The sequence below is a fragment of the Lepus europaeus genome, chromosome 2, assembly GCF_033115175.1.
Source record: "Lepus europaeus isolate LE1 chromosome 2, mLepTim1.pri, whole genome shotgun sequence".
In the NCBI taxonomy this organism is placed as follows: domain Eukaryota; kingdom Metazoa; phylum Chordata; class Mammalia; order Lagomorpha; family Leporidae; genus Lepus; species Lepus europaeus.
In genome coordinates, this window is record NC_084828.1 from 35,022,008 (window position 1) to 35,049,639 (window position 27,632).

A 27,632-nucleotide genomic window follows, 5' to 3' on the forward strand; every position below is an offset into this window, starting at 1 on the left:
AAAAAAACACAACTGAACAACTCAGTATGATAAAATGTGTGTTGTGGGTGTTTTTGGACAGAAACAGAAAATGGAAGGCTCTCTTGTATACCAAGTTGTGTAAGGCTATTTAAGTTAGTCAAACATGTCTACAATAAAAATGCCAATGAATTTTTGCCTTTGTGTAGTTGATAAACAGAAATACAAAAATAAATGTGTTTATAGAATAATATAGAATATTATTAGCAGTCTAGAACTATTTGAAAAAAGTTTTTAATGATGATCAGAATGGAAACAGAGAATAAAGATGTCCTGAATACTGAATATTAAAAGCTTTGAAATTTAAATTAGTTTACTCATTGCATTCAATTCTTAATAGACAAATATGGACTGTACCACATGTCCTGTATTCCAACATGTCTACAAATCAGCCTTAGTAAATAAGACTTTTTTGTAAGGTTTTCAGTAACATCCTAGTACTTGAAATTTTATATTTTATGGAGACTTTGCCTTTGAGTACTTTGTAAATGTTTTGTACAACTCAATTTTTCTACCTCTGCTGTACTGGTGCTCCTTTCTTTTGATGTTATTCATTGCTTTGGCAGTGCCATAAAGTTTGAGTAGGGAAAAAGGAGCATTTAAGTGAAAGAGAATGGTTTAGTTCTTCACACATCTACCAAACAATACATTTTGAGGTGTAGCCCATCTGAACCTGCTAATTTGCATATTCTCAATGATATTCACAGCATCAGCATCCTCTGAACTCTTCTCTTAACAGACTAAAACACTTACTTGATAGTCCATTAAAAAAACCACATAAGCAGAAAGTCACATCAGATGGAAAGCTAATTAGTTGTAGTGTTTTTGCATTGTGTGTATGTATGTGTCCCCTAATAAGGCCTTTGTTTAATACTGCCAGTGCTCAATTCTTTTCATTAATTGTTTCAGATTAATGCTTTTCTGTTGAAGGATTTTATTGAAGGGGTACAATGTGGTACAGATACAGTGCTGATCCTAGATTCCCAGCACTTCTGTGAGCCTTTAGGGATAGTATTTTTCCAGATGCTGTAAGGAGTTATTTGGAACAAGCCCCAGACAACTGCAAAGATTATGTCAGGGTTGTTTTACAATTCATTTGGGATGCTACCTGAAATGCTGACTGGGGCAATATATTTTGGGTACTAACAAGACGTTGCTGAAAGTCCTGATAGACTTCAGAAATGGGATCATATTGCCTATTATGGTATAGAGATAATGTATTAGATGGTCTTAAACAATGAACAGGAGAATTGATTTGAAAATTTACAAAATTTAGAGTGTATGTGTTTGACAGCCCAAACTTGAGAAACAGAAGGATTATGGAGTCATTCACTTAAAGAGTACTAACTATGCATGTCAAGTGGGGATGTACCCTCAGTTTATATAAAATATGAATCAATTAATAAACCATTTATTTTTTCCCTTACTCATCTGATAAAAAAGTCATAGTAAATATAATTAGTATATTCCAAAGATAGGGTGTTTGGCTTCACAGTTATGAAAATGGTACATAATTTTTTCATCCCTAGGCATCAGTTTATCTAATACATGTTAATTTTGGTCAGAACTACAAGTTCACTGCCATTTTGGCATCTATGAACTTCCAAATAAATTTCTTTTCCATAATTTTCTGGGTAAGTAATTTAGTAACAAAATCTGATCCAAACTTAAATGAAGCTATTTATAGACTTTATCCCAGTAATGCAGATGTTCACATTTCATTACAGAAATACTAAATAATTTTCAATAAAATCTGCTGACTCAGACCCTGTATGTCGTATGTAAAGTGTATTACCTTTATCTTATATGAGTCATTTTGAAGTCCAAATACATTTAGCTGCAAATGTATGGATAAAGGATAATGGACCTGCTATATAGGTTCTTTGGCCAATCCTTGAAATCTACTTTCACATTATTGGCTTTGTGGAGTGGAAACTATTGGCCTTCAGAGTGGATTCACTGACCATGGGTCTAACTAGATGTTTGTTAGTGTTGCTAATAAGTTCCATGGTTTTAGAAAGAGTTGAGCTTTGCAATCATCACATACAATTATACAATGCCCAGTATCAAGTATTTGAAAATTTAATTTTTATGAGTACCTTATTCTCTATTAATTATAGCTCATGTCTATTGTAATTATTACTATTCAACTCATTGTGCTTATAAGAGTCTGAAAGGATCTGTGATGGTGAGAAATATGTAATCAGTAAGTATCTGTTTCCCTTGTTCATTGGAAGCACAGTACCTGCTTGAACTCCACTTTTCCAATTTCGGTTATGTGTATTATGCCTGATGCCTTCTAATTAAGATAGTGTGTGTCAAGAATCAACATGTTGATTTGATAATTACACATTAAGGTTAAGTCGATCTTCTAATACCTCTATACATATATAGTACTTGTAACCATATTACACATCTAAAAACAAATTGCCACTTTAACTTAACCATGCATTTGAGTTGAAGAATCTTAAAATAGCCTCCTAATGTTGGAGTAAGTAATGGCTTTACCCTGAGTCAAATCACTGCTTGTTGCTCTCTGTACAATTATGTTAATTATATTTTGTTAAAATTCCCAGAGGCCTCAGTTCAAGACTAAGTCCAATATGTAGCTGTTATTAATTGTAATTAATATCGACTATGTGTGTGTCTTTTTTTTTAACAGTTACATTTCAAAGAGGAGATGGAGGACTAATGAGCAATGGAAGGTAGGTTAAGGAGATTTTTTAAAAATTTTTATGTTTACTTGGGACTGTGGAAATTCTATAGTAAGAGGCTATTACTGTAATAAATGATCACTTATAAGTCTGAGAATTCTAGGAGGAATTAAATGACTTACCGTGAGGTTTAGTGATCTATCTGTTGTGCACTTTAGAGGAATCAAATCCAGATGTTTCATATCTCCCAGATGCCCCTGAAGAAATTAGTAGTAAATATCACAAGGAATGTGTTCATTTGTTAGCAGGATGTTTATTGCATTAATTAGACATTAGCAAATGAAGTTGCTGTTGTTTAAGACTCCTTATTGGCTCTCACTAAATTGCTGTGAGTGAACAATTACACATAATCGATCACAAAGTAAATGATTCATGGATGATGAATAGGCTGTGGATTGATAGGACTGAATTCCACAACTTTGGATACTCAATTGAAATTGATAAAAGCTGATAACAAACCCATATATCCTCATCTATTTTCTCTTTGCCAATATGGAGATTGTAATTAGGCTGCGGTAATAACTTCCAATCTCCCATTTAATCAATATTTTAGCAAAAAGAGATTAAGTCTAATGAGAGCTAGTGACTGTAGCGAGAAAACAGTCGGATCCCCTTATTGCAGTTACCATAGAAACACATGTTTCTCTTAGGGATTCTACCAGAAGGGGTTTACCAAAAATAAATAAATAAAAAGTACAATGATTATAGATGTTGTATTTCTTTGTAAATATTCTAATAATCTGGAAAAGTATCAGGTCTCATCGTTTATATTAAAGGAGGAGTTTTTTATTAAATATGATGGGGCAACAGTTTCCCCTTTGCACTATACTCACATGTAGGATCTGATCACAGTGGATCTTTTATTACCTTTAAGAAAAACAATTAAGACACTCTTGATATTTTGCAATGTAGACAACTTGGAAATGTTCTATTGATGGAACAGTATACGTAGTGTCCATTGATTTCCTTGAAGTTCCTTGCCTCTGATTTAAGCATGAGAGCTCACAACAAGGGTTACCACCTAGTGGGGACTGATTCATATGGGGGCTTCAGGAATTATGGAAGGAATCGTCCGAAATCCTGGAAATGGCGGATCCTGGAAAGTCACTCTGAGCAGTTGTTCCCTTGGGACACCAATTTAGCATCACCCCATAAGTGCTACTATGTAACTGATTCCCTCCAATTTCAGGGCAAACAACTGAACTCCTTGGGCTGTGGGCAGAATCCTAAACAAGGTCTCTGTGCTTCCACTGACGGTTGATCTATATATAGCCTTAATGAACTGCTGAAGTTCCTTAATTCTTGGGAGCTTACACATTTTAATTTGAAGTCAATTAAAATCTTCTTAAATGCCTTAACCTGTTTTAGGGCAAGAGCCAGGTGTCAAAAACTTGTGTTGAGTTCAATATGTTGATTTCCTTCTAATTTCTGTCTTAGCCGCCCAGGTCTTCTAAATGCTGGTGATCCCAGTTATCCGTGGCTTGCTGATTCATGGCCGGCCACAAGCTTGCCAGTAAACAACAGCAACAGTGGCGCAAACGAAATTGGGAATTTTGGCCGTGGAGGTAAGCTGTGTTGGTTTTCAAAATGCTGTGTTTTAACTCTCCTCTATTTAAATGTATGTATTTATGGTTATATATATTAAGGAATATTTTCTCCCATATTTAAAGTTCATGAAGCACAGATACTAAAGTCCTACACATTTGCTAAGAAATACTGTCTTGATATTACCTTGAGTGAAACCAAGTTCTTAAAGAAGTGATTACCATATAAGAAGATAACAATTCATGATACATTTTGTTTTCTGCAATATTAGTACAGGGTTACTGAGATCAAAAACTCTGTTGATAAATTAGGGCTTATACTTTTGATCTAGACATTTCACATCTCTACGTTATCATTCAACAAATACTTATTGAGCACCTCCTCTGTGCCTAGTAATATGGCAGACATAAAAGTGTAATGTAATTATGTTATATAAAGAAATGATCTTTGTTCTCATGTACTACATCATGTAAGGAAAAGATAGCCAGGTCAGTATGACCACAAGTTGGGAGAGATCGTTTTATACTTCTATAACTGACAACTGGTATCCCAAATGAAAAATAATAATAAATAGCTGACATGTGAAAACTTCCAAAATTGGCTGTTGTAATCTTCTTGATAGGATTTTATAAGGAGATGAATTTGGACCCCCTGTAAATAACTACCACAGCCCACTGACCCACTCACTGTTGCATCCAGGTAATAGGAAAGAGATGGGATTAGAGAAGGATGGGCAGAGAAGGAAGCCTGTCACTCCCTTGGTTGGCTTGGCAGGTTCATCTTAATTTTCCATCATTCAATGATGGAAGAGACAGTGAAAGGACTTGCACTGCCTTGCCAAAAAGGCTACCATTGGGAGTCACAGAGCTCTATGAAGGAAGAATTATGTGGATGTCTGAAGGGGAAATAGAAATTAATTGAAATATGAAAAAGTGTGTGGAGAAGAAATTACCATATTTTAAAGTCCAGGAATAAGAGAGACATTGAGCTATTTGAGGAATGGATGAATTTCCTAATGGTTCAAACATAAAGTACAGGCCACAGAGGTGGTAAAAAAAATGCAGATATATGGATACCAGAGGACATTCTAAGTCACAAAAATAGTTTAAACTTTGTTGAAAGGGTAACCAGAAACTGTTGATGAATCCTTAAGAGGAGAATGCTGGAGTCCATGCAATGTTTAGGTCATCCAGTCTGCTGCTAGGTAGAGAACAGAGTAAGAGGAGCAAATTGGGCTGATTAATTAGGACAGTGATGTAATCCCAGCAAATTTGGATCATCTCACTGGAAGAGTTTACAATTTCTAGAGTTAACTCAGGAAAACCAGGGCAATGCTAAGCCATTCAGAGACTGATGTAAGCCTCAGGGTATGCGTTTCACATGTATCTCAGCATAACCATATTGACTTAGAAAAATAATTATGGATACTGGCATTGTCTCCTTAAGAGTGAATTACCAATACATTTAAATATAATAAATGTGGTATTTCAAATAGTGGAGTTACTAATATCGCGTTAAGTCTGCATTCTGTCAAAACCAACTATAAGAAGGACTCCCTCCTCTTCTCCAAATAAAGTATAGACAATAACCATCCCTAGCTTGTAGGTGTGTAATAAGGATTAAAAAGATGATTCTGCAGGTTCAGCAGAGTGGGGCATGCAATCAGTGCTTAGTCGGCATAGTGGAGTAAGTGAGAGACTAGAAAATAAGTTATTGACTCCATATCTTCCTGTTCCCTCTGCAAACCTGCACACCTCAAGTAGGATTTTTCACTTGCCCAGAAACTCTGAACGGTAGCCTCCCTGGAGTGACCGCACTTGGAGCACATGTAGGCTGGTACTCAACCATGGTGGATTTCTGTAGCTGAGCCTCTCCTCACTGAGAAAGGCACATGCCCCGATTTTGCCAAAAACAATTCTGTCCCCAAAGCTTTTACCAATCAAGGACTAGCTGCTGCTTTTATCTGTTGTGTCAGAATAGTACATTATTTTATCTTTATATCAAGAAAGAAATGCTCAAAGATGAAAAAAACACTTTTTTAAAAAAAGTTTTTAGTGGCTACATTAACATCCAAAATGTCTTGGTTTAATTTAAACTGAGGATACTTTTTGTAAATTTGCAAATTTTTTTCTCCTATTTCTACCTCAGTTTCATGACATGAAATAGTTCATGGGTGAACATGAAGGCCAGCACAAAATCTTTGCACAGTTTATTATATCTCTGTTCAGTGTTATAGCCATTTTAAGCATTTACTATTTTCCAGAAATATTGTCGAAATTTTTTGCAAGATTTCTTTTGATTTGCTTTGCATAATTTTGCATGACACTGATAATCATTTCCATTTTAAAAGTCAAGAAACTAAAGTTTATCAAGAAGAATAACTTGAGATCTGGGTGCAGGATGCAGGTCGGCTTTCCGAGCCTAGACTCCTCTGTGCTCAAAGATGAATTAACGTGGATGACTGTGCAACAGATCCAATTAGAACCACATATCCTACATTTTCCCTTTTGAGTAGAATACCAAATGCATGTCTGGATACAATGAAAATTGTATTTGAACAATAAATTTATTAATTATTGTATCATGATTTGCCAATGCCAACTTAACAAACTCACGTAACCAATCAACAAGTGCTTACTCTCTTTGCAAGAACAGGTGAGGAATTATGAAAAATGCAGACATAAATGCCATATATTCCTGTCCTCAAGTAACGTATAATTCAGTGAAGAAGGCAACTATTCATAAAAATAACTGTATGAGGTCAAAAATAATAAATGCATAAGAGTAAGGGTAACCAAGGGGTTGACAATTACTGACCAAATGAGTCAGTAATTCCGGCTAGAGTGTAATGTTTCTATAATTGCGAGGTTTCAAACACCAGTGTTAGCAAGCCTCAGTCAGCCAGCCTACAGCATTAGATGGGGAATTAGAACTGGGAGAGATGGAAAATAGAAAATCCTGCCTAAAGATGGCAGCACCTATTCAGGTCCAGCCTTCTGACAGGAAAGCTGCCCAGAGTTCCAAACCATCTGATGCTGAAGAACTTTCCTCCACATCCAAATATTCATGCATAATCTTCCAATATTTCAATTTTTGCATATAATTCAGTTTCGTTTTTGAAAACGTGGGAGTGATCAAATAATATTTGAAGAAAATGGGTAGCCCCCAAATCAATATAAAGCACTTGGATTTGAAAACTGTCTATAATTTAATGCAGCAGGGAGAGAGAGATTTGGCTTCCAGAGCTGTACTAGCTTTGGCTTTTTAGAGCGGTACTATGTGGAGTTACATTCTTGAACCAGTTTACTCTATAATTTATCATTTGAGCACACAACTATTTTATGCAAAAGCTTGCAGCTAAAGTATTTTACAATCTCAAACTAAAGCTTTGGAATCCTCAAATTCAAAGAATCTGAAACTGGGATCCAAGTTGGAAAATCATTTCTAGTTACTATTTATTCATCATCAAAAAAATTGGTGGAAATGTCAAAAAGAGAAGTCTGAAAACTTACCCAGAGTGAGGGATCTATTTTGTCCAATCTTAATGTAATAAATATTAAACATTTTAAGAACAAAAGTGATACTTACACTGGAAAGTGAACTATGCTTGTTCAACATCAAATTTTATAATTATTTTATACTTAAAAGAAAATGAGCAAGAAGGTAGTTGTGAAATTCTGAACTCCAAAAGCAAGTTCACTTGTTTTCAACCTGCTGAAATGTTATAAATTTGGATATGTTTAACAATCAAAATGATAAGTGTGTAAAATATTTATTTCAACAGAATACATATCCACTTAATTGTGAAGCAAATTACATTTCTTGATTTCAAAACCATCAGAAAGATTGAAATTATAGTGTACAAAACATAAATTTCCTGTAACTGATGCTAAAGAATACAAATTTTAGCTTTTATAAGATGAAAATACAAAACCAATATTTCTGTGTGAATCTTTCAGATGCTACTGAGTATCATCAACTCTAAAAGTTTTAAGGTAGTTTAAAATTTTTTCTAATGAAGTCAAGTAGTTAGATGACCTTAAGTCCCATGAAGTGAGGTTTTAGAACATACATGATTAAGGGATGTACTATAATTAGTGTCACTTAACTCTACAGGATTGAAAATAGTGTTATCTAGTGATTTCCTTTTTAGATTCACTTAGAAGCTTTATTCTGAAAAGAGAAAGTAAGAGCTCAGGAGAAAGGTGGCAGATCTGAATTATAAAGTATCGTGTAAAGATAATTCAGCATACCAAAATGATAAATGGACTGATTTATATTCACTGTTGTTCCTGAAGTTTAATTTTACTCTTGCTGTATTACAACGTGAAACTATAATTCTCCACTTCTAAGAGTTGATAGCATAAATTAAACTCACTGATCACTCAGATTGCTTTTTCTATAGTTAAATCCTGCCGTATTGTGAAAATGACTTATTCATGAAAATTTTCCTTTGTTATCCAAGAAAAAAAATGTTTTCTACCATTAGTTGTTTTCCCTGTCTGGAGCTATGACATCAGATCATATGAACAGCAAGTTAAAACTTCAAAAAAATGTACATTCTAGTCAAGATAGAGTAGTTTTGGAAATCTTTGCAACTATTCAGCAGTAGCAGTCCGTGTGTTTTGGGGTAAAATGAAAAGAGATGTTTTCATCTCTGATTTGTAGAGCTTCTTTTATCGCTGTTTCTGGGAAACGCTAGCACTTTTGTTGCTTCTGAAACAGAATGAACACCTGAATGCATTTTGCAGTAGTGAAATATCCCAAACTTCCCATTCATGGTTGGAGCAAATGGGGGAAGGGGTCCGTTAAGCAGTGAGACATGAAGGGCGAGCTGTAGGCCTGCCTGTCACCGAGCTGATAGCTTGGCGATGGTTGTACATCATCTACCCTTCATTGGCTCATGAAGCCCGTTTCAGCGGAAATGCAAACGTGCTGCATGACACATGTATTTTTCATCCTCAGTCCTGATAGTTTGGGGCTTCCTGTGCATCATTAAATTGTTTCATTCCCCTGTGTTCCCCACAGATGTGCTGCCACCAGTTCCAGGCCAAGGGGATAAAACAGCAACAATGCTCTCAGATGGAGCCATTTATAGCAGCATTGACTTCACGACCAAAACCACTTATAACAGTTCCAGCCAAATAACACAGGCTACCCCATATGCCACGACACAGATCTTGCATTCTAACAGCATACATGAACTGGCTGTTGATCTGCCTGATCCACAGTGGAAAAGCTCCATTCAGCAAAAAACAGATCTGATGGGATTTGGTTATTCTCTGCCTGATCAGAACAAAGGTAACAATGGTGAGTCAGGTCCTTGTGTTCCTGCGGAGTTGTTTTCATATCATTTGTGCATGAGATAGAAGTTGGTGTCTGTTGTTTGACTATGTGACTCATTACCAGGTTTACTTCCTAAACCAAAAAAGATATACCAGCATGTATTCAGTACCTTGAACAATCCCTACCACCACCACTACCACCACCACCGTCTTCGGCCACCACTGCCACCATCACACACCAACACCTATCGGTTTCATTCCTTTAGCTCTTTTCCAATATGATGACCAGCAATCCATCTCTACTTCCATTAGGACAGGATAGACAAAAACATTCCTCCACTCTCCCCGACATCTGCTTCTGAGTTGCTAACTGCATGTTCTGCATGGGCTTGTGCTGTGAACTAATCACATAATACCACTATGACCTCTGCCCTTTAACCCTTAGCCTTACTTTACATCCCTGACTACCGATTGGCTGAGGGATTGTCTAATAGAATGCCACACAACCAGTCACAGGATTTCAGCACCACCAGCTCTCACAACAGCTCAGAAAGGAGTGGCAGTCTCTCAGGTTGGTCTCATCACAGTAAGGAGAACTATTTGTTTGTCACCAGCATATGACCTGTGTTCCTAATCGTCATGAAGAAGGGCAGAATCACTACTCTATGTCAGGCATTTATCTTTCAAATGAAGATAGTACTTTATCCTAATTAAATCATGCTCTGGCGAGGTGGCGGTAGAGGGAATAAAACTCACTGTCACCTTTTTATTGTGCAAAGATGTCTTTAAAGAAAAATATTCTCTTTTGTGAGTACTATTGATTAAAGAGCAGATGAGTCTGATCTGCCTTGAACCTACCTAAGAGTCGAGAGAACTTTATAATGACATCTTACATGAAAGTCAGTTCCATGTTATGGGTACTGAAATCCGAATTCAACTGAAATGAAAGTGAATTAGGGGCTACTCATAATATTAGGATCCCAGTGATATGACTTCCTATTTTTTAAACATCTATCCAAAATATCATGTAATAGAATTTAGTGTACATTGAATGGCATAATAATGCACTAAACAGGATTATTAACATAGGGAATTGCTATCAATATTTAATAGCCAGTAAAATCCCTATAAACTTTGATATTGATCATTATCTTATGCTGTAAATTTTAATATATATTTGAGGTATATCATATAAGTGATAATCTATAACATACATATTATAAAGTACATGTGCAGAATGTTACTGGACAGAAATGTACACCAGTTGTAATGTCAGTGACACCTTTCTTGCTCAAAACTGATGCCTGTAAAATAAGGCAACTGCAGTAGACTCACTCTACCTTCCAATCATAACATTCACACTGGAATACTCACCAGGCATAGAGGGCTTTATCTGAATATTTCTAATTAATTCTGTGACTCTGATTACTAATGTGTTCAGATTCATTGTATGCTATTTTCTTTAATTTCAGGTTCCCAGTAAAAGATTAGAATGTGTTAAATGTGACATGTCACAGGCTACCAGGCATCAAGGCCATAATGAGTTAACTTTTTTTACATCACTAGGGTAACATTTACTACATTGCTTTTCCTCAGGAGATAGAACCCTCTAAGACTGAAATGTTAATGCTCTGTCTTCCCTTCAAAATGAGTCAGTCACTCTCCTTGCCTATTGGCAGGGATACATTATAGAATCAAGGAAACTTTAAACACTTGTTATGAATTTAATCTGGCTTTATCATATAGGGAACTTTTTTAATGACCTTATATGTCAATTTTACTGTCGATTATTTGTAAAAATCTCATGATTTTTCTGAATAATTAAAATTAATTTATCCTTGACTTCCTTCTTATTTCATTAAAGATATGTAAAGTCTCAGGAATATATCAAAAATCTGTATGCTATAATCAATGGTTTACAGAAGACCTGTGAATCTGTCATTAAATATGTGTTGATTGACATACCATTTTAAAAGTTATCTTTGAGTAATTGTGAACAGAACATTGCTTACAATAGCAGTTGCTGCTTTTTGAATCTATTAATATCCTGAGTGACACACACACACATATATATATGCATTATATTAACTAGTTCATCTGCATTTGAATAAAAATTACTTAAGTTGGTGATAGAAATCATTCTTCAATACATGAGAGTGAAGTGATTACTCCCTTTTTAATTTGATCCAATAGAGTTTATAATCACAGAGCTTTTGTTTTATTCTTACAATAAAAAATATGCTTCTTGTGGCTCAAACTTAAGATATAACTGCCCTATGGATAACTAATTATATAGGGTTACAGATTATCTTAATTTAGTACATCAATGTAATCAATTTCACATAATCACAATGATAAATAGGATGCTTAGGAATTGTTTGCATGTTTCAACTTCTTTGAATTGCTTTTATGATTTATTCATTATATAGGTTCTACGCATGTCTGTTCTAAATCCTATAAATCCAACCACTAAAACATATAAAAGAAAACTTGTTTCAAAATGATATCTACAATGATAATTTTATCTGTAAATATTATATAGCTAGATAACAAAACTGGTAACAATAACTGTATCTTAATACACCAGTGCTTTTCAATAGTACACTATATGTTAAATATTCAAGCAAATTTTTTCCTAATTTTCTTTAATTGGAAGTGATTTGCTAGATTTAAACAAGATCCAAATATTTCCATTTTGAGTTGAAAAGAAAGGAGTCAAGTATGTTTACAAGTCATCAAAATACACGGGGAAGAGAGGTGAGGGCTGATGAGTGGCTAATGTTAGATAGTAGAAAGAAGTTCTGGTGTTCTCTTGCATAATGTGTAATTATAGTGACATTAGCACATTTTTTAAATAAAATAAAGCCTGGAAGAAAGGATTTTGAGTGTTTTCCCTATAAATAAATGAAAAGTGTTTGAGGAAATAGATATGGTTCCTCTGTTTTGGGCATTACACAAGGTACACATGTATGAAACATTACATGGTGCCCCATCAATATGTACAATTTTTATGTGTCAGTTAAAATATTAAAACAAATATTAGAGGCAGTTCTCTCTTTGGTTGCAATTGGCAGCATCAGACTGGTGATTTCACTTAATTTTCAGTTCTCTAATACAGAGTTGAGTTGCCTTAGATTGTGTCTCCTGTTCACCATCATGCTAAGAGCCCATCACTTAGCTCATGGCTTGGAGGAGATATGTTGAGTAAACTAGCTTAATGATTTAGGGAAACTTTTGAACGACCTTACATATTTTATATTGTAATTTATTTATGAAAAGTCCTAAAATTGTTTGATACTCAGTGTACTAGCAATTTTATACTATCATTATCCTACCCTGAGTGCCCACAATGAAAGAACAGAAATTTCAATGAAAGAGGGGAAAATGGCTGTTGAATGGAAAACCCTTACAGATTCCCTGTGTGAATCAGCTCTGTTTTGAAAATACATTTTTCAGAATGTTAGCTGGAAGAGTTGATCATGAATCTATTTCTTGGACTTAGGGAAGGTCTTCACTGAGAGCTCTAGAAAAAGTCATTTTCAGTAAAGGCACTGCATTCTCAATTCCGAGTTCTCTCTCCCACTGGATGAATGTGAACCACGGAAGACGTAGAAAGAACCTCAGAACCTCATCTATAAAATGGAGATCTAGGACCTTTTCAGTTTCTGTCACTCAACTCTGGTGGTGATCACATTTCTAAAAGAGTTATGATGAGTGTAAAGAATTGTACACATGTGGCCGGCGCCGCGGCTCACTAGGCTAATCCTCCGCCTTGCGGCACCGGCACACTGGGTTCTAGTCCCGGTCGGGGAGCCGGATTCTGTCCCGGTTGCCCCTCTTTCAGGCCAGCTCTCTGCTGTGCCCTGGGAGTGCAGTGGAGGATGGCCCAAGTGCTTGGGCCCTGCACCCCATGGGAGACCAGGCGAAGCACCTGGCTCCTGCCATCGGATCAGCGCGGTGCGCCGGCCGCAGCGGCCATTGGAGGGTGAACCAATGGCAAAAGAAGACCTTTCTCTCTGTCTCTCTCTCTCACTGTCCACTTTGCCTGTTTAAAAAAAAAAAGAATTGTACACATGTAAATATACAAGAAACAAACAAGGTACAAGTAGGAAAGCACAAATAGATTATTCTGATGCTATAGAAGAAGAAACTCAGTCCTTGTTTATGATGTTTGATGAGTCATTAGGAAACAAAAGATTTAGTTTTATCTACTTGAAAGAAAAGTCACAGACTTTAGTTCAATCTAATTTGTTATTCTGACAGCCACACCATTTCTGGAATACTCAATAGGCATAGAGAAGAAGTTGGGAATGGAGAAAGATTGTGAAAACTACAGAAGCTGGGTTTGCTCTAAGATAAAAACGGCAGGCAAGAACAGCAATGATTGGCATTTACTGAGCATTCTGTACATTGTGAACACTTAAGCATTATTTCTTAAAATTCCACACTAACTCAAGGAAGTATTAATTTGATATCTTACACATATAGAAATTGAGGGGATTTTTGTTGAGCCACTTGCCAAGAGGGGAGCTAGTCTTCATACCCAAAGATCAAGCCCTAACCTATGCAGAAGATATCTCCTGTCCTGCCTTTTTATAACTTTTCTTTTCCCAAAGATAAGCAGTGAGAGGAAAGGTGAAAGCAGTGGGTTTGCACGGATGCTCTTGTAAATATGTATGGATTTGTGCATGCTCTAGAGAAAGCATAACAGTTTCATTATGGGCCATGCTGTACATGTCTTGTTTAACAATTTTTGTCATTTCTAACACTCAAATATACTAGTTGTAAATTATCTAATCTTTTGATTTGCCTAATGCAGATTAGTGATAGTAGAAGAAGGGATAAGTGGAACGCATTGATATTTATATGACTTGAAAGGCTTGCTACAAGTATCTTCTGCTCACAGCTTTTAGTTCCAGAAAGATGAAGAACAAGGGGCAAATACGATGTTTTGGGCAGAGATAGCTATAGTCCATGTTGGAAGCGGCAGAAGTCACTTAGGTTCATTCAAGAAGTACTCATTCCTGTTACCCCCTTTTTATAAAGAAGTATCATCTGCTTAATTTTGGAAGAGTAAAATGTACAAAGCTGCATAAAGGATCAATTTTATTTTTATATTTCATTAAGTTCCATGTTTGCCCCAGTATCTGGCTTACAGATTGCTGACTTAATTTCTGCTAATGCTTTGCGCATGGATTCATTTGTATTACAAGTAGTACTGAGACTAATTATTGTGTTTCCATTAACTTTCCTCCTTTTTGGAATTTTACAAAATGTTATGCTAAAAAGAGCTGGGAACTGTACTGACTATATGCCAAGATAATTGTGCCACTCATATTTAACAAGTCTAAGAAAAATATCATTGTGAAAGATTTGCAGGTATTCTCAAGATTGTTGTTGATTGATTTTTATCAGTGACTTTTGAGAGAAAAATGTTACTCTCTTGGATTAATTAAATTGAGTAAATTCTAATGGAACAGTTTAGGCTGTATCCTTAGACACTGCATTTTCCACTGAGAGAGATTATGCAAAAGAGCATTATAAACGCACTAAAATCTGACATTTAAAAGAATTTGTTATGGACCATTATTTCATCTAACAATGAAAACGTGGAAGCAGCAGACACGAATAAATCAATAAATGTGCTTTTGATTCACAGCCATATTTTTGGTTTATTCAGGCCTGCAGTTAATGCAACGAGAAAGAAACAATATCAATTTGAGTGATTTATAAAAATGTTCTTCTGATTATATCATTTCATTGTTTATAGCTTTTACCAACTCGAACATACTGATTCTGGTGTTGGGAAAACATAAATACATCTTCCCATCTGATTTACTCTGTTTCTTCTGATTGTTGGCATCTCTGAGTAAATGCACTCTTACTTTCAGGTGGAAAAGGTGGAAAAAAGAAGAAAAATAAAAACTCTTCTAAACCACAGAAAAACAATGGATCTGCCTGGGCCAATGTGCCTCTACCTCCTCCCCCAGTTCAGCCCCTTCCTGGCACAGAACTAGAACACTATGCGGTAGAACAGCAAGAAAATGGGTAAGCATATTTTATATACCAACATACCAACAAAATGGCCAAGGCCGCATACCTCTTTCTCATTCATTTTTGCCCTGTGTTCAGTTACTGTTTCTTTGCTTTCTTCCCACCCTGTTTGCTGCATTTTTCTCTCCTTTCATGTTGGCATGGTCTTTCTGTGTTTTAGCTGATAAATACAAAAACAGCACGTATTGAGGACTGAGCATCCTTGGCCTTCAAGTGCCTGAGGTTGCCTGCAATCATGATAATGCAGCCTCCATTTATAATATTGCTTGTTGGTTTGAAAGCAAGTACCCACAGCTCTGTGAACTAAAGAGCCACTCCTGAGATGCTGAAAAGGGAATTAAAATAACCTGCTTCATCATCTTGTGCCGTTCCCTAATGACTTGATGCCTGGCCATAGCAGGGCGCCGCTGTAGAGGGCTGTTACAATGGGATAATTGTAGGGACCTGGCCAGTGGGTAGAACTTTAATCATCAGCTCTGATGGGAATTTAGGGGCCAGAACAATCAAAGAGGTTTAAGCCAATGTACACCCTATAACAAAACCTTTTTAAGTGAGAAAATTCCTTTTGAGGGCCTTTAAATGTGACCAGTTCCTAATTCTTTCCCAAACATCTCTCAAAAGTTAGTGTGTTGTCTGCTATAAAATTTAAGTGTTAATTGATTTTAAACACAAAGACATGATTTTTTTTTTTATTTCCAAAACAACAGCAACAAAAGAAAATGGAAAGAAACATGCTCAATGTCTTTTTCTATTTTAATAATTCTAAATCTCTTTCTTATATTTTCCAGGTCACTTTATTTTGACTAAGCCTTTATTGAACCCTGAAATACAGAATGAAGGCAGTTTTCTCTCATAGGTTTTCTTTATTAAGAACTATTTAGATATTAAAACATCTCAGTTTAAATGGATAATGTTTTTTGTTCTTTCTCAACAAAGACAACATGTACAGGCTTAATTTTTTTCTCCCTATTCTCTTCGTTCTGTATACTTGAGGTGTCCAGATTCATTTTCCTAACTGCAACTCTCTATTTGCTTCCTTCCAAAGATGTCATTTGTGTTTTCATCTTGATAGGTTATGCACACACACACACACGAGGGTACTTCAGAAAGTTCATGGGAAATGAAATTAAGTTTGTTTGGATTGAAGACAATTGTGGAAACCATGCCTACATGAGGTCTTCCAAAGTTCCCTGGAAAGTGGGTATTATGAAAAAACTATGCGTAGATTTCTAAAATATTTTGGAACCAAATTAAACTTATCTTTTAATTCAATTTTTCCACAAACTTTTAAAAGTACCCTCATACATCATATATGTAATATGTATTATATAGATATAAAAATACCTGCAAGTATAGGTAAACACACATATACACACAGATTTTTTTTGTCAATGTCTTTCTATCCCCCATATGGACTTCATTCTTTTAGGCTGGGATTATAATGCCCATAAACATGCAAATGACTATTATTTTAACATAAATAAAATGCTTGGAATAGGAAACCAAGAGCATACCCTGTTTCTCTGAGTTTAAAAAAAAATTAAAACTCTCTATACGCTGTTCCTTTATATCATGATCTCATTTTATAGCAAAGGTATAAATGTGTGTCACATGAATCCTGAGAAAAGAAAGACCAGAGAAGTGTATTCCACAAGGAAATGTTAATACAGGTTTGGAAATCTGAATTTTAAAAGGTATAGTCAGAAAATGGGGAAATGGAACTTGAAAAGAGCGAAGAGAAAGCAGTGCTTGTTAAATCCTTATAAGCATAAAGCCTTGAACTCAGATCACATGAAAATTGTGGGTAATTGGGAATCATTTCTTTCTGCTGTTTCCATTCAGTCTACTGACAAAAACATAGAGACTGTAATAATGCCCATTACCCACTGAAATAAAACTAATCTAATTAAAATAAATGCATACTTCTCAGGTGATTTTATTACTCAGCAGTACAACTGGAAGTATTAATAAGTGAAATGATAATGTTGGTAAGATTTTTATTTTTTGACACAAATAATTTTCAGTATTTAAAAGATAAAATTATTTCTACATGTGAGAGAATTATAAATTATTTTAATATTGTCATAATGGATGATGTTAGAAAATTTTTGTTTCTAAAGATTTTTTGAAAATGGATGAAAATAGGGAAAATTGGATATAGTTCATCCATTGTGACAAACACTAATTTGAGATATTAATAGGAGAAATCAGATTAAGGTCATATGGAACTCATCTGCTTATATGTACATTTATATATACATATCTGTGTATATGTACATACACATATACTCACATATTCATAGTGTTTTGTGAATAGTTGATTTCTTATTTACCTTTCAGTTCTTATTTGCCTATATACCTAGTATTTGCTGAAAAGACTTACCATTCTTACCAAAAACCATGCTCAGTTGTCATTTAACCTGTCTACTGAAAGAAAAATTCAGTTTCTTATACTTCAGTGTCCAATTGTAAAGACTAACATTTGTAAGATCTTATTTTGTTCATAATAAAAACACATTTAAAGTCAATATGGCAAGAACAAATAAGTAGATTTGGAGAGAGTTTAGTCTATTTCTTGATATATTATTTATATATTTTTCTCATTATCTATTATGAGAAGAAAAGGCAAGATTATTGATCTTAGATTACACTTTGCTATTTATGATGTTATCATGAAGTATTTTACAAAGAGATCTTTTATAGAATCTTTTATATGCTTTATTTTGAAAACTACACAATTTAAGCTTAACAGTTTCTCAGTATAAGAAATTCAAAAACTTTAGGTAGTTTATTTTCAATAATTTTTCATTTGTGACAATAAAGGATTCTACAGTTGTTCTTCCTATGCTGACATACAATTTTTATGTGTTTTTTTTTAATATATCCTAAAGAGAACTTAAGCAATTTTCTTTCCAAAAACATAGGAAGTGTTATGCCCAATGTTAGGAAAAGAATCAGCAGAAAGCACGGGGGTGAATACTCAACATAGTAAGTGATCCCTTACCCAAGCAGCCCACAGGAAAGGGAGGCAGAGCAAGACAGGAGACTAACTACACACACATGCATTGTTGTACACTCACACATGCGAATGCACACACACACACTGTTGCATAAGGTCTGCATGAGCAATGTATACAAAAGAATAAATTGACAACAGAAAGAGGCAACTGCACTTTCCAGGAAAGCCAGGGTAAAGTTCCTAGAAGTTGATTTTTGAGGTGAGTCTTGATTTGTTTAGTCACAAAATATTGAACCCATAGTTGGGTGACTTAGGATGCCAAGCACTGATAGAAAACAAAGGACAGGGATAACAACCAGTAGTTGCAGTAGAATTGATTGCAACAACCAACAACTAAAATAAAACGTTACTAATGTCACCTTTTCTATGCAAATAGAATATTCCCTGACCAAAGACAAAAAATAAATACAATAAAAGATGAGAAAATAGGGAATAACAAATAGTGTATTTCTCTTCCCTCCAAAACTCTACCCTATTCTAGTCAAGGTTATTTATCTTTGCTTTCTTTTTCATTATTTCTTAAACTTAACTCCTCCTCTTGTAGTACTTAACACATTATATTTGAATTATTTGTTTCCTTCAGCAATTGGTAGCTTCTTTATGAGCTTTGTTGAGTTTGAACCCTGCACAAGTTAGGAGATAATGGAAGAACGTGTCTTCAGGCCAGCTCTGAACCACGTATGTCATTGAAGGATTCCGATCTTTCTGAGCCTCAGTACAGGTGGAATATTGCAGCACAATAACCAGGACCACGAAAATGTGGAGTGTAGACTGTGCTAATGATGGAAGGAAAGAGGGAAAAGGGAAGATTTAGGAGATATTCTGAAATGAGAATAATGATAATCTTGAAAGAATTGTCGCTAGTTTTTTGTTATTATGTTTAGGATTGTTCCTAAAATCTTCAGTATTTTTTTTTTTTCTGAGCCTTTCTTAGTCCACATTTACCTGCAACAGCTCAACAGTGCAAATTATTGTCCAAAAAATATTTAATTGTTAATTCAGTAATATAGCCATGATGATAAATGTTTTTTATCAGCCATAGGTCTCTCTCAGCCTGACAAAAATGTGTCAAAATACATTAGTGTCTAGTTACTATCACGCATTTTATTATAGTCATATGATGCTAGGAAGAATTCAATACTAATTAAGTGGAAAACAGCCTCTTTGTCTTGTTACTATAATTAGAGCTGGGCCAGCTTTTGTGGGTGTTGAACTTTATTGTATTTTTATTAGTAATTTGGTATTTGTGTCTGGCCTTTAACAAGTTAGTTCAGATGCAGCATTGATTTGTTGTCATTTTTATCCTTATTTGTCAGGCTTGGCAGATAATATGATGTCTCTCGCTTCACTGGCAATGTCAAAGAACAAAAGCTTCTCTAGGAAAGGTTGGCTAAAAGACCTTTGCTTGGGAATTAGCAACATTTTCATAGTCTTTTTTTATGTTGCTGTAAGAAAAGCTGAAATTCTATCATTCAAATAAGATGTAAATACGAAACTATGAAAGAACCCATGAACACAGAACTACAGTTTTTCATCACATTTAACCTCTTCTGTGACTTGTTCATCCTTCTGCAGTATTTGCATGAAGCCTAAGTATCTGTTTCCTTGGAATGAAGGAAGGTGTAGATACCAGATATGTTGAAGGATCTTCTCATCATCTGCTAGGCACCGTATCCTAATTTCACTTCTGTTCCTTTATAAACCTCGCCTGGTGCTCTGGTTTTTATCTCTCTCCATTTCTCCTCTTTTGGCACCAACCACTTACATAAATCCACAGACCTTTCTCAGTGTTACCCCATAGGAATACAGTTTTCTTACTCCTGTTCTAGATTGTCTTGCAAATAAAAAATATGGGACAATTGGTGATAACATCTTTTGTTGTTTAGTGGAATAGCTAAGAAAATTAGCTTTAGACAATTAATATATTATGCAATGTGTCTGAATGATGTCAATAGCAATTATTATATTGAAATACTCTCCTTTGCCTGAAATTATTTGAAGAACAAAAACTGAATCAAGTTTAAGTAGTTCCACGTTGTCTGTTCTACCTTCATACGTGATGCATGCAACATCCATTTTTTCTCTTATATCCTCTATGCATTTTCATTCCCAATGTATAGCTCTATTAAATTATTAGAAATAAAATTAGTTTAGCACTTATGGAGTAGGGAAGTTTTAAGAGATAACTGGCTGTTTGCATAGGAAAGATTGAATCTATAAACATGTGTTTTCTTTATTCAAAGGTGTAATATCCTTGGCGAAAAGCCAGTGTAAGTAAGGAAAGTTAACCTATTAAATTTCTGGTGCACAAAAAAGTGCTCTTTTGTAACAAGTTTTATAGAGTAAATTTAATTGTAACTATTGATGAAGTATAACGGCAAGCACATATTGAAAATAAGCAGTTCTTTTTAGACACCTTTTCTGTGTGATTTAATTATATGATGTTTAAAGCCAAATAAGTAAGCTAAGGAAAGAAAGCTATGCATTCTTATTAATGGAGCAATTTGTGTGTTTTCATCTCTAATCCACACATATGCTTATGACCTATGATTTTTAAATAGGATGAATACTGTACCTTAACTGTGGTATAGTTAAATCCATTTGTGCAAAAGACACCAAGAAATGTAAAAGTTAAACACTGAGATAAACCAGACAACAGTTAAGGGATCCAATATCCAAAATAGCATAAGACTGTATGCAATCAACTTCCAAATAAATGTGCAAAACTATTGTCATAGACATTCAGGAGGGTAATCTATCAGCACTGGTTGGTCTCATCAGGAAATTTTTTAAAAGATATGAGATTTTGCCTATAGCTAGGAGGACTTTGAAGATTAAGATAGGTAAAATTGGAGAATAGCTTATTTGAAATAAGTTGAATTCTGTAGTTGAATGCACCCAGATGGAAAAGAACAAATGAAAAGAAACTAAATATTTTGAGCAGGAGATTCATTTTGATAATTTATAAAAACTATCTGGGGGCTGGTGCTGTGGCGCAGTGGGTTAAAGCCCTGGCCTAAAGCACCGGCATCCCACATGGGCACCGGTTCAAGACCTGGCTGCTCTACTTCCGATCCAGCTCTCTGCTATGGCCTGGGAAAGCAGTAGAAGATGGCCAAAGTCCTTGGGCCCCTGCACTTGTGTGGGAGACCCGGGGGAATCTCTTGGCTCCTGGCTTCAGATTGATGCAGCTCTGGCCATTGCAGCCATTTGGGGAGTGAACCAGTGGATGGAAGACCTCTCTCTGTCTCTGTCTCTGTCTCTCCTCTCTCTGTGTAACTCTGACTTCAAATAAATAAATAAATAAATATTTTAAAAAACTATCTGAAGTGGTGTCAGCTTAGCCATATTTGATGCACAGAACAGATAGAAGAAAGTAGCTGTTTTATTGAGGTCATTCGAGCATTTTCACAGACAAATTATTGAGTGGTAGGCAAAATTGAGAATATGGGGAGAAACTAAAAGTGATACATCCAACCAGGACAGTCAATTACAAGCATTCTAGGTCATAGAGTTCTTTTTTAAAATTTAATCTGGAGGCCAGTGCTGTGGCATTGCCAGTAAAGCCGCTGCCTGTGTCGCCAGCATCCCAAATGGGTACCAACTAAAGTCCTGGCTGCTCCACTGCCAATCCAGCTCCCTGCTAATGTACCTGAGAAAGCAGCAAAAATGGGCCAAGCACTCAGTCCCCTCCCACTTTGTGGGAGACCTGGAAGAAGCTCCCGGCTCTTTGTTCTACCTGGTCCAGCCCTGATTGTTGCAGCCATTTGGGGAATGAACCAGAGAATAAAGGATGTCTGTGTGTCTGTCTGTCTCTCTCTTTCTCTTCCCCACTCTCCTCCACACTGTAACTCTCTTTCAAATAAATAAGTAAATCTTTAAAAAATTAAATCTGTGATTTCCAACACTTGAAACAGATAAAAATGAAATCATTTTACATCAATATATATGTTTTGCAATTGTGATTAGTACTCTTTTGTAAAATCAGTTAATGGGTATACAAGTTTAGTTGAATTAATTTTCTGCATTTTGGACCAGACAGTGTTTGTTTTAAATGTTCAAATGTATTAAAAATGATTAAATTTTTTAAAAGGTGTATGTCATATTAGATGTTCTACTATAGTAACAAGATTTTTTTTTAGGGAAAGATTTTCAACTTCTGTTTTCTGATTTGAAATCAAATGTCAATCTAAAGACAGACATTACTTTCTACTAAGAATATTAAAAGAATCAAAGGAATACTGAATCTATTTTTATAATGAAGTCTTAGTGGCATATCATTTGGAATAGTTGTCATGGATCTCAAAAAATAATAAAGAAAATGCTCCAACATTTCCTTAGCCTATCCATTTGAAGCACAGGGATGAACAACAGGAGGAAGTAGTAACATCTCTATGCACTAAATTCATTAATTTTCTTTAATTAGCAATTTGGTTTTTCTACATGGGCAACTTCCGTGGAAAGTTATTGCCTTTTGTAACTGTGGGGTAACAATTAGCTAAGAAGATCTTTTAAGACTAAATGGTATACTGAGATAACAGATGTAATTACAATTAGAAATTAAGATAACAGCCAGGTGATTTACCATGATAGCACCAACAATTTGATTAGGAGGAAATAAAGTGAGGAAATGTTTTAGATACTACATATATTGTTACTGTTTCCTGCCAGTGTAATTGTGTAGGGGTGTGCGGGCATACGTGTACATGTATGTCAATGTATATTTTTCCTCCTTTAATTTCCAGCTATGACAGCGATAGCTGGTGCCCACCATTACCAGTGCAAACATACTTGCACCAGGGTATGGAAGATGAACTGGAAGAAGATGATGACCGAGTCCCAACCCCTCCTGTCCGAGGCGTGGCCTCCTCTCCTGCCATCTCCTTTGGACAACAGTCTACTGCAACACTCACTCCATCCCCACGGGAGGAGATGCAGCCCATGCTGCAGGCTCACCTGGACGAGTTGACGAGGGCGTATCAATTTGACCTAGCAAAGCAAACATGGTAATTATTCTCATTAAGAGAAGCAAGCCTTCATGTAAATATCGAAGAGATTCTATGGAACTATACATCTGGGGCTAAAAATACTTTTGTGTGACTTTTTAATCATTTAGATAAAGAAATTGAGTACACAGATGTTAAATAATTTGACCAAAGTTTTATAACTAGTTAGTGATACATAGCAAGAATTCAGATCTGAATATCAAGGATAAAGTGCTTTTGGCTATACCAAAATATTTTCTAATTTACAGTTTAGCTTCAATTAGCTTAGCCTTGAACTTACTTCCAAAGCCATAATAAAGGACTCTCTTTAGATTCTTCAAAGTGCCTGTGATTAATTCTGTATGTGGTTATGAATATGTAAATGTAGCCTCTGCAAATCACTTATGGTCAGTGTCAGTATGTGTAGGAATGAAACGGACATTTTGTGATGCGATTCGTATTTTTAGCCCTTGTGTATACTCCTGTGGACTGTGGTCTTCCTACTTTTTACTTGTCGAATATTATGGTTAGTAGTGATTTAAGCCTGTGAATATAGAGTGGATTAACATTATGTCTTTGCAAAAACTGATTAAAGAAAGAGAGGGGAGCGTGGAGAGGGGAGTGGAGGAGAAAAAGGGAAAGGAGGGAAGTGATGGTATCTTCTTGGAACTGTACCTATGCAAGCATGAGATCTGTTCTCTTTATATATTAATAAAAATGGGAAGAAAATAAATAGATAAAAGATCCTCTTTCAGTTGAATTACATGAGGCAGAAATAGAAACAATATTAGTACAAATAAATGTAAAGCCCTCCAAAAATAAACAAGAATAAGTTAAAAATCCTAAATTCCTTTTTTAAAATAATTCCATAAACTTTCATAAACTATAGAAGACAATATGCTTAACTATTCAGAGAAAATTCACAGAAAGACAAATGAGATCAATTCTCATGATTTTATACAACTTTCCTCTTATCTTAAGGTTTTTCCCTTATTTATTTTCTTTTCCCAAATAATGATATATGAGAGTCTAGACTTAAAAGTGAAATTTCAGTGACATATCTCCAGTAATCTTCTTTTGATTAATACTTTGTGCTTAAATCAGAGTATATTTTCTAAAAATAGTATTTGCTATATATACATAAATATATATATATATATGAGTTGATAAGAGAATGAGATAATGAGATATATATTTATATGAGTTGATAATGAGATGATTCTTATTTTTGGTGTTAATGTTTAAAATTTTATTTTTAAAATAATAGTTTTAGTTCAAAAGCAATCTATCAGTTTTAGATAAAGCTAACTATACATACAAAGATCCCTAGACCAGGAATATCACTTAAAGCTTGTTACAAATAGGCTGGGGTTTATTTTCAGAAAGGGACAGATTAGAAGTTCTTAAAAATTTTCCTGAACAGTCATCAGATGTTTTTTTCTAAAAGGCCAGAGATGACCTATTGTTAAAAAGGATTGTTTTGCATCAAGCATCATGTTATAAAACATCACTATTTTTAGTGGAAGTCAGCTACTTAAAGAGCCGTAGAATCCCCTTTGAGTCCATTGATGGAGTTCTACATTGTATTCATTTAAAGCACAAATTCTATCTCATGGGTTCTTAAATTTGGCTGCATTTTGCAGTCAGGTGAATAATCCTAAAACAGCATGATACTCAGGCCACCCTCAGATTCTTGACTAAGGATAGCCATGGAAGTAAACCTGGTCTTACTTGCTATCTGATCTTGGGTAGCTTGTTTAACATTTACATGCAGTAGTTTCCCCATCTGTAAAATGATGGTGACAATGCTAAGTTATTTCTTATGTGCAGTTAGAGGACAGTCCCCAAGATTAAGCACCTTGTGACACCAAGTACAAGTTAGAGGTCTCTAATCCTACCCTAAATTTCAAGAATTCACTAGAAGTCTTGTAAGTAACCAGAAGTTGTAAGGGTAAGAGTTACAGTTTTTTGCAGTAAAAGCATGTAGATTAAAACCATCCAAGAGAAGAAAAGTATGAAGAATAGGCCAGGGAAAGTCCAAAAGCAGGACTTCCAGGTGTCTTCCCTCAGTGGAGGTCATGGACAAGTTTACCTTCTTGGTAAAGAGCATGGCATATGCTCAGAGCATTGCACCTCTGCTCCAAGGTCCAGAGACTTCATTTGGGCTCTGTCACATAGATTATATTGTCTACCAACATGGCTGACCTCAATCTCCAGCCACCTCACAGGCAATACCATGTGAATCAAAGCACCCCCCCCCAAAAAAAAAAAAAAAGTTTGACTTTCTGGAGTATACTCAGCCAATCCTCCAGACAAACAGAGACACTATTGTCAAACATTCCAAAGGCTTAGAGATTACTGCGCAGTAGTACATGGCAAAGGCTAGCCTCTCTTGAGTCAAGGATAAATTCTTACTTAGGATCATAGTTTTTGTAAGAACTAAATGAGCATGTGGTTGTATAGAACTTAATAAAACGCCTGACTGCCTTCTAGCTGTTACTTTTCAGAAAGGCTTGGGTGTTCACTTGAGTTGTCCAGTGCTACCCACCTTTCAACACTTAGCAGTATCTTATTTAGTAACTGTATGATGGATGCTTGTTAAATAGATGTACAAACTAGTTCTTCACCTGCTGTGAATACCCATACATCAGGTATGATACTACTCAACCCAGCAATCTTCCAGAATGCCCCAGCTGACTCCACATGTGGGAGTTTGGAGCCTCCATGGGCTCACACAAGACCTGGCCCTTCTTGTTTGGAAGTGCCTCTCCATCCATGTTGCATGAAAACATCATGGGAGAACTGTTATTTATACAAAAACAATGGTTCTGTATTTTTCACCTATAGATCACCAATAGAAGCATTTGCCAGTCTGTGCCAGGGCTGTTGTTTGGTGAGGCAGGTGTTCATAGCCCATTGTGTAAGAAAGTGTGGCAAGTTTCGAATTTAGTCAGTGGAGAGGTAGAAGACAGTGTTAGTCCCTATAGCATACCATCGAATTCTAATTAGTCTTGCCGAATGTTAATGAATTGCTCTCCTTGAATCCTAGGCACATTCAAAGCAATAATCAACCACCACAGCCACCAGTACCACCATTAGGTTATGTGTCTGGAGCCTTGATTTCGGACTTGGAAACAGATGTTGCAGATGATGATGCTGATGATGAAGAGGAAGCTTTGGAAACCCCCAGGCCCCTGAGAGCACTAGACCAGACACCGGGATCCAGTATGGACAATCTAGACAGCTCTCTGACAGGTAACGGACGAGATTTAATACAAATAACTGACCTATTTGCAACATTAAAATGCATCAAATATCAAATACTTTCTTATGGAAGATTTATTGCACTCCATCTATTTCTGTAACATTTTAAGTATGTTAATGTTTAACAGAAAATTCAAAAAGGATTTGGAAATACTTTGCTTTGCCACAAAAATGATAAGAAAATTCATGAATTTTAACAAGCTTTAAAGACATGAAAGAAAACTCAATTATATCCAGGGCTTTCATGAAAAGTTCACTCTACTGGGGAACTAAGTCTATTACATAAAAAAAAAAACCTTGACTTTTAGAAATGATATATTTTGTGTATCAGGAGCAACATATAGAGTCAATGCAATCTTAAAATACTCCTTGATATTCCTCTGTAAAGTCATTCACTGATGAAAATAAGCAAGTCTTCAGAGTAAGCCTCTGTAAGGTTGCACAAGCTTTTATTTATTTATTTTTTTGGAGTAGAGAAAACGTGTAGCAAGATAAACCATGTATTTATTGCTGAATACAATCACTGCTCTTCTCCAAGAAACACAGTTATTTTTACTGTGGACTCCTCTGATTTCCTCTTGCCTTCTTCACCAAGTAACAGATTTCAGTTGGTACTTTCCCAGTGATCAGCCCACCGTGGGCGGCATATCCTGTTTCCAGTTTTTCAAATTGATCAAATTTGGTAAGAAAATGTAAAGCCCTAATGTGTGCAAGGTGAAGAAAAGTGAACATTGGGGTCTCTCTGTTC

General features: G+C 35.5%; 1 protein-coding gene across 1 annotated transcript in view; it reads left to right on the top strand.

Moving 5' to 3' along the window:
- The window catches only part of ROBO2 (roundabout guidance receptor 2), a 622,866-nt gene that overhangs the window by 570,925 nt on the left and 24,309 nt on the right, over positions 1 to 27,632 (top strand). The window contains exons 19-25 of the mRNA XM_062175939.1: positions 2,681 to 2,723; positions 4,170 to 4,297; positions 9,306 to 9,587; positions 10,008 to 10,133; positions 15,454 to 15,610; positions 23,381 to 23,641; positions 26,670 to 26,875. Coding sequence (XP_062031923.1) covers positions 2,681 to 2,723; positions 4,170 to 4,297; positions 9,306 to 9,587; positions 10,008 to 10,133; positions 15,454 to 15,610; positions 23,381 to 23,641; positions 26,670 to 26,875 — 1,203 coding nt within the window. The remainder of the gene's footprint in view (positions 1 to 2,680; positions 2,724 to 4,169; positions 4,298 to 9,305; positions 9,588 to 10,007; positions 10,134 to 15,453; positions 15,611 to 23,380; positions 23,642 to 26,669; positions 26,876 to 27,632) is intronic.